General features: G+C 38.3%; 1 protein-coding gene across 1 annotated transcript in view; it reads right to left on the bottom strand.

Moving 5' to 3' along the window:
- Positions 1-6,912, bottom strand: part of LOC119301843 (prostaglandin reductase-3-like) — an 11,589-nt gene extending 4,677 nt beyond the window's left edge. Inside the window, exons 1-7 of the mRNA XM_037578816.1 lie at positions 6,680-6,912; positions 6,328-6,501; positions 5,515-5,696; positions 4,916-5,021; positions 3,910-3,986; positions 3,247-3,334; positions 2,453-2,642 (exon numbers count right to left, since the gene is read on the bottom strand). Of these exons, the coding sequence (XP_037434713.1) occupies positions 2,453-2,642; positions 3,247-3,334; positions 3,910-3,986; positions 4,916-5,021; positions 5,515-5,696; positions 6,328-6,501; positions 6,680-6,734 (872 nt within the window). The 5' untranslated portion in view covers positions 6,735-6,912. The remainder of the gene's footprint in view (positions 1-2,452; positions 2,643-3,246; positions 3,335-3,909; positions 3,987-4,915; positions 5,022-5,514; positions 5,697-6,327; positions 6,502-6,679) is intronic.
- Positions 6,913-8,426: the final 1,514 nt, after the last annotated feature.

The following is an 8,426-nucleotide window of genomic DNA, read 5'->3' as shown; positions in this document are numbered from 1 at the left end:
AAGAAATCCACCAACCGAAGTTCAGAAGGCAAATGTTGAAGTGCAATCAATTAATCCTGCACACAAGACCACATGAAGCGCATTGCCCACCTTTCTTCATTAACTTGCGCTTTTGGGTGAACTGACCAGTACATGCAACTTTACATGACATCAGATCTGGATTTTTTTCCCCGCACGCACAACTCGTGCTCTCCTCTCATCCAGATTGGTTTCAGTTTCTTTTCTTTTCCCCTGATCAATTTCTTCGAAACCGGGTCTTGAACTGAAGACTCTTGGCTCTACCATGTGAGAAAATATGCAACTTGTATTTCTACGAGGCCATAAGCTAAGTTTATGCACGTAAATGTGTGGTAAATATACAGAACCCCCCTTCTAAAATGGGCACATTAAACAGCTAAATGTAAAGTATTATACAACTAACAATTTGGAGCTGTAGGAGGCGATGCATAATAAAGATTTAAGAAATTGGCATGCATATCATGTCCAAGAAATGGACTCGCATATTCTCTACTACAGATGTTAAAGTATGTTAACTGGCCAAGATTTTTTAAAGATGCAAAATGGCTGATAAATTATTCAGTAAAGGGACAGCAAATCTTTTTTTTAGCAGGAACAGTAGGGAGAGACGGCGCATCTGATAAAATGAAATATCCTGAATTTTTTGGGAGTTCAATTTTTTCTAAAACAAAAAAGCTAAGGGTGTTGCAACATAATCTTATATTATATTGTATTTATTTTTGGAGTTGCTCAAATCAATATCAAGTCGTTTGGAGGAAAATAATTTCCATAATATCCTGAGTCGATTTAGTATTTTATTTGAGTTCATCTTGTCTATCTTTTTTCACGGAATTTTTACAAAGTCATTTGTTTTTTTCCTCTACTGTTATTTCCAGTGCAGTAAAAAAATATTCTAAAAGTTAATATTATATTGATTCTCTCTCTCATTGGTCTTGGACACGTATGTACCAAAGCGTCTCTCTATTCTCTTGTTTTTTTCTCTTTCTTCCTTTCCCTTTCTACTCTGGACAGCCAGTGCAGCAATTAGGCCCATTCCAGCGAGGTGCAGCAGCCGCACAGCCCACTCGGCCAGCTGATCGAGCGAAGCGTCTTCCACCTCCCGCACGCACTTACATAACAGAAACGTCCATGGCTGCCGCCTCATCTACTCCTTGCGCCATCACTTCTAGGCCTCTTTACTCCTTGCCATCAACACAACACAAAAATTATGCCCCATCCAACACAAATTCATTCAAACTAATTGTTCCACGCATAATGGTCTTAATCCCAGGCAAAAAACTGATTCATCGAATGCCAGCCGTTGGCATTCATCACTTGATCTCCCTCTCCCGGCCATTATTTTCCAAACCACTCACATCACTATGTTCGTCTGGACCTCCTCTATAAAAACCAACGAACATAGTGACACGAGTGGTTCGAAGAATGATGGCCGGGAGAGGGAGATCAAGTGATGAATGCCAACGGCTGGCATTCGGTGCGTCAGTTTCTTGCGTGGGATTAAGACCATGCGTGGAACAATTAGTCTGCATGAATTCGTGGTTGGATGGGGCATAATTTTTTTGTGTTAATGATAAGGAGTAAAGAGGCCTAGAAGTGATGGGGCAACAAGTAGATGAGGCGGCAGCCATGGATGTTTTTGTTATGTACGTACGTGCGTGCGGGAGGTGGAGGACGCTTCGCTCGATCAGCTGGCCAGGTGGACTGTGCGGCTGCTGCACCTGGCTGGAATGGGCCTTGGGCCTAATTGCTGCGCTGGCTGTCCGGAATAGAAAGGCAAAGGAAGAAAGAGAAAAAAAAACAAGAGAATAGAGAGATGCTTTAGCACATACGCGAATGAGATAGACCGACAACAAGCAAGGTAAGGAACGTGTTGGGTCCAAGAACCAATGAGAGAGAGAAAATTAATATAATATAATATTGATTTTTATAATAAACTTTGACTACAATGGAAATAACAGTAGAGGAAAAAATCAAATGACTTTGGAAAAAATCCGTGAAAGAAAGATAGACAAGATGAACTCAAATAAAATACTACGAATGACTAAATCGACTAAGGATATTATGGAAATTATTTCCTCCTGTCATATGCTAAATTAATTTCAAGCGACTTGGTATTATTGAGCAACTCCAAAAACAAATACAACATAATGTAAGATTATGTTTCAACATCCTTAGCTTTAAAAAAAATTGAACTCCCAAAAAAAGTCAGGACGTTCATAAAATCATACCCATCAATGCATAGCTGCAGTTTTGCAAAAAAAGTGCAAACAAAAGTTTGCTCACCGTCTGCTTAAGGGATCAGAGTAGTGACTTTAAGCATTTTAGGTATGGATAAAAGAACAAATAGAGTAATACTGACACGTTGCTGTTTCTTTGTGAGGATATTTGACAAGTCCTTAGAGAAATATGGATAGAACATAGCAGGATTACTTACATCTTCTCGAAGAATTCAGGTGTCTGGATGCTGGGGAATCTATTCTTTGTTACTGTCATTTTTGACTTTGTGGCATACACCAAATACTTCTTTTCTTCCTCTGATGTTGGCCAGTACACCATGCCTCTCCTTTTAGATATCCAAAGGCAGGCACCAGCCTTGCTCTCATCTTCTATAAGCTCAAATGCACCTAATCCAAACAGAAGACATCATATCCCTTCAGATAACATGGAGAAAAAAGTTAGAGCATCATAGGCAAAAGATATAGACCTATATATAAGTAGGTCCATAGATATCAAAATAGTTTAGTAGGTCTCTAAGCTTGCACAGTGCTACTTCAGGCAGGAACTTGAGGACTGCACTTGTAGAAAGGTAGTGAAGGCAGGAGAGCAGTACCTAGTACCGACCTGGCACATAGGGCTGCCATAGCCAAGGGACTGATTATAATAAAAGATAAAACATATGTAATTTAACAACTCAATGCTTTGAGTTAAACCTATTTGGCATTCAATTAAACCTGCATTTTTTTAGTTCAGGAACACAAGCAATATACTTTACAAGTCTAGGAACACGTCAGTTATTTCCAAACTTAGTTAATAGTTTGTAATAATGGATGCACATGTTTCACACGGAAAAACAACACAACCATCCATGTTCATTTTCATGATTTCATCATCAATTAAAACACCCAGTCTCAACTTATCTAAGGCTAACTGTAACCTGTAATCCTGAGACACCAGATGTAGGCAAAAATATATTTTTTGATTAACTGAACTATGTGAGAAACACAGTACCATTAATAACATCCTCCATCTTCAAAAACCCACCAAGCGCATCTACTAATACGCGGTTTACTTGTTCTCCCATATTTGTTTGGACAAACTGCATACACCAGTCCAATATATTTGTTAGAATAAAATAATAAGCTACTATGTTTACGATAAATATAAAGTTATCATGACTTGCAGCATCTAAAATATGCTCCATCTGTCATCAACTACGAAATGTGGATATCAACTCACTAACATCAGCTAGTTTTCGCAGATGGAACAGTGAATAAAATTGGTCCACACAGTCATGCTGTTTGCTTTTAAAAAACTGAACTATGTACCATTCAAATTTAACTCGGCTAAAGAACGAAAATTGTACAAGGTTCTAATTGTGCATGGGTCATTCGAAAAGAGCCCTGGTCAGGGCCCTAAAATGGCTCTGGCCGATGACCTTACAGTGAGCAGTCACACTGGCTATTCAATCTAAGTTTTCCCATCCGCACAAATTTATGCAATGGAAAATACAATGCACTGCACAGTACCACTCTCGGTCAAAAATATGCTCACAACTGTAGCACAGAAAAATAGGCACGGTCTGAATGTAAGTACAATAGTGCGAGTCAATAAGTGAGTATGTCACAGATACAATGCTAAGTATTTCTCTTGCCTCATGCAAATTATTAATACCTCAGGGCAGATCACATTGACACGAATGCCGTGCCGTTTTAATGGAGCAAGTGATCTTGTAAACATAATCACACCACCTGCAGATGAAGTTTGAGGTCATATTGTGCATAAAATAGATCATACATTATATAGAAGGAACACATAATTAGTTTGTAGTAATAGTGCAGCTGATGTCAACACGGAGCACTTTACATAGCCAACATGAACTTATGTACAAGTTTTGACTGTTAATAAATGATATGTCTAACTTACTGCAAAAGCAATTTCAGTCTGCCTAGTGCCTACAACACATACACCTTTTTTTAACCAATTAGCAATCTCTGAAAGAAAACACATATTAAAGCAGCTAATTTAAAATTGAAAAAGGGAATGCTACATTTTAACACAGAAGCAAACGAGTACATCAACTCTCTGCAGTCCACTTTATAGTGTAGATATCCATGTTCATACATGCATATTAAGATGGCTGAAAAGATTATCGACTTCTACATCGTATATATACATAGTTCACCAGTTTTTTTAGCAGATTAACAGGGGCTCTGCAAAGCTGATTTAGTAGAGCGTTGTGGAAGATAAAAGTAAAATAGCCCATCCCCAATGAAGTTTATTTCTTTCGGGAGGTCATTTCTGATGAAGATTCTAAGGATATCATTGATCATTACTTACTCGTTAACTTGGTTCAAGAAAGGAAGGCACAAAACTAAGATACACATACAGCAAAAAAAAAAAGTAAGTTCAAACAATTGCACTAAAGAGCAAGATCGATTTTACAAGGATGACCTGATACCGGAGTTTATAGCATGTTTATTTTAGTACGACATGATGACTTATAATCACCTTGATTACTATTTTTTAGGAGTGTATACCTTCTGTCACTACAATACCAGCCTACGTTTACCTTCACTAAATTTCAAAAAGAGAGTCAACACACCACATCACAGCTTACACATTACAAACAAAGTCACCATTTTAAGTACATTTCTTAATACAACGAAGAGAGATCAACCTTTTGTCCCACTATATATGGGTTCATAGTGCATAGGGTATAAGCCAGCAACTGAACCAATATTTATTATGGCACCAGGCTTCTTCTGTGCACGCATCATTTGAGTCTGCAGTGAACAAATCCAACCATAAGTAGTGTACATGTGCAATTTACAGGGAGTGATATTTCTCTTGCTCTTTGAACCATAAGTAGTTTGCAAATAACCATTCGTGCAATTGATATTTCTTTTCAAATATTGCACTAATAAAGAATTCAAACTCCATGAATAATGCAAGCCTGATTGTTTAATCTTCATTGGTTCAAAGTTATATCTTGTCTCTTGCTCTCAAGGAAACCCGACATGCAATATGATGACAAAAAAGGTATTATGCCTTCCATCCTCCGGTAATGAAAACATGGGAGGTAAATCCAACACTTTCTTTTCTCCTAAACAACCGCATCAACAGAAATTGTAGCCCATACACATCTCCATAATGCTCTACCTAAGTTAATAGATGGCGGACAGTACCAGCACTCTGTTACTACAGATAGTTTGAGTTAATAAATAGTACTAAATTAACTTGAAAAATTTACTCAAAAATTGTCAGCAGTGGACTTACTGCAATGCGAGTACCATCAATAACAGCAACAAGGTTCACATTTACAGCACGCCTCCATGTCTTGGTTCCATTGGATGTATCATCATAAACTAAGGATTTGTTGACAAATCCAGCACAGTTGATGCAGACATCTAATCCACCATACAAGTTTACATGTTTCCCAAAAGCAGCAGCAAGAGCATCTAGACATAAAATCAGTGTGACCATAAGATCATGGCAACATAGAGGGCAAGGAAAATTACACTTTCAGTCAATCGTCAAAACCATAAGGCAAGTAATCTGTTTCAAAACATAAGGCGAGTGATAGAATGCCCATGAAAGAATAAATCCACCATAACAAAATGACCTGTTGGAAAGCAAATTGAGGTTTCATGAGAGCACAAGAAAGCAATATCTATATTTAAAAAATTATGTGATGCCAAATTTATTCAGGAACAAATGTATGCAAAAAAAAAATGTGATGCTTGAAACAAATCTTATGTTTGTAACATTGTGTCAATGAAGTAATGAGCTATACTTCCTTTGACGCTTGAACAAATTATCGAATGACATTAATTACGCTCTACCAATGTAATGCCATTTGACGCTTGAACAAATTATTGGATGGCATTAATTATGATCTACCAGTGTAATGTCATTAATGACTTCAGTTGTGATGTTATGTTAACTGTTGCCTCCAATTTCTAGCAAACTGCGTTAGGCAAAAGCCAGCCTGAACCCTTTTTCATTACAGCAACATAGCCAAGCTATAAGTTTGGATCAAAAGTTATGTTGTAGCAGGCCAATTAATTGCTGCTACCTGCTTCCACTTACCTGCATCAGTAACATCACACTTGATGAACATAGCAGATGGAACTTTAGAATCTCCATGAATCTGGCTGCTTCCCTTTTGAACCAATGACGCAACTTGTCCTCCGTGTTCTTCAGAGAAATCGACGACAGTCACAAATAGACCCTTGTGCGCAAGAGCAATGCAAAGCGCTTTCCCTTGAAGAACAAACAAGGACAGTTAGACCGTGCAATATATCTAGCGAAATCTCTTGTTCCACTACACCAAATCAATTTAATTGTGACTTTTGGGGCATGTAATAGGCAAGGGTGTGAAGCCCAATCCGGCCACAGAGAACGGAACGCGACTGGCATTGGCAAGGAGGTGTGTCCTTACCAATGCCGGAGCCGCCGCCGGTGACGAGGGCCGACATGCCGGGCTCCAGCTTCATCGCGGCGGCGCAGCGGAGAGGCCGACGAGGTCCTGTCTGGGAATAGCGGCGGAGAAGGCGAGGAAGGCACGGAGTGGGGCGAGGGTGGGGGACCGGGGAGGTACTAGAGTAGGGGACCGCCCGGCCGGCGGAGCTGCCGAGACGGGGACAGGCGGCGAGAACGAGGCGCCGCGGCGGCGCGGGCGGCGGCCCCTCGCTCTCGTTAATCTCGCCATGCCTCGCTCCGCTTCTCTTGTCCGTTTGGTTTGTTCCGTCCGCGAGACGGTTCGCCTATGTATCCGTTTCCTTTTTTGTTAAGGGGGTGTATCGGTTTCCTGGTCTGGGCTGCCTACAACCTGGGCTGATTTTTCGTAGGGCCTGGGCCGGCAATATCTTTATGGGCTTACTCTAGGAAAAAGTCCAAAATAAACCAAGTTGTAGACGAAAGCTAAATCAAACACTAAACTTTGAATTCCGGAAATTGGCACTCTAAACTTGTAATTCCAGTCTATTTTCGACCCTAGACCTGTTTGGCACACCGGGAATACAACAATCCCGGCCGGGATAACCAGCTACTCTCACGGACAAGAATTTGGGCCGACCCACTATAACACAAAAAGAATTCATGAAGTTTAAAAAATGTTCACACATTTCTAAAATTGTTCAGAAGTTAAAATATGTTCATGTTTTATATGTTCGGCACGAATTAAATTCATTTTGTGTTTTTAAAAACATATTTGTAATTCTGAAATTCTATTCGCATTTTAAAAACTGTTTACGGTTTCAAAAAAATTCACATTTGTCAAAAATGTTCAGAATTCCATCAGTTTTTCACATGCTATGAAAAATGTTTCGGATTTTCAGAATTATGTCACATTTTTTGAATAATGTTTTTGGAATTTCATAAATTATACCGTAAATAATGTTTTTGAAAAATGTTTCAGATTATTGGTCGCTCACTCGACTGGGCCGGCCCACCAGATATAAAGCGAGTTTTTTTCCTTATCACGCACCATAGAAATTATTTCTTTCTTTTTCTTAAGGCGCGATGTAATAATTCCAAAAGAGAAAAACCGTGGATTTAAACTTGGGACCTGGGAGGGTTGACCTAATTTGGTTAGCCACTACACCAGACGACTATGACTTATAATAAGAGGCCGAAAATATTTAATTTGAAACCAAAGCGTCAAACTTTGAAAAAAAATTAGGGGCAAATAAGTATTGAAAACGTATTTATTTCTGAAATCTTCGCACCTTTTATAAAAGTGCGTTTTTGAAAATTTCGAATACTTTTAAAAAACCAACAATTTTCAGAAAGAGAACACCTTTTGAAACATAAACATTCTTTTAAACCAGAAAAAAAATTAAAGTGCAAACACTTTTTGGAACATAAATTTTGTATGAATCCTGAACAAAATTTTAAAGTGTGAACACTATTTGTACAATGTAAAAAAATTTGCGTGTTGTAAAAAAATGTGTCATAACCTTAACAGAATATACGTGACATGTGTTTGAAAAAAGTGTATGCAAATTTAAAAATGTTGAACCATGTAAAAGAGTGTTCGTGTAGTTTTGTAAAATGTTTATTTTCATTAATAAAATGTATGACATGTATTTGGAAAAATATTACCATGTATTCAAAAAAGTTTTGAAAACAGTTAATTAAAAAATGTCCATAATGTATTTGAAAATATCAAAAGTTTATCAAATATT

The sequence above is a fragment of the Triticum dicoccoides genome, chromosome 5A (assembly GCF_002162155.2).
Source record: "Triticum dicoccoides isolate Atlit2015 ecotype Zavitan chromosome 5A, WEW_v2.0, whole genome shotgun sequence".
Lineage (NCBI taxonomy): Eukaryota > Viridiplantae > Streptophyta > Magnoliopsida > Poales > Poaceae > Triticum > Triticum dicoccoides.
This window is presented reverse-complemented; position numbering and strand designations above follow the sequence as displayed.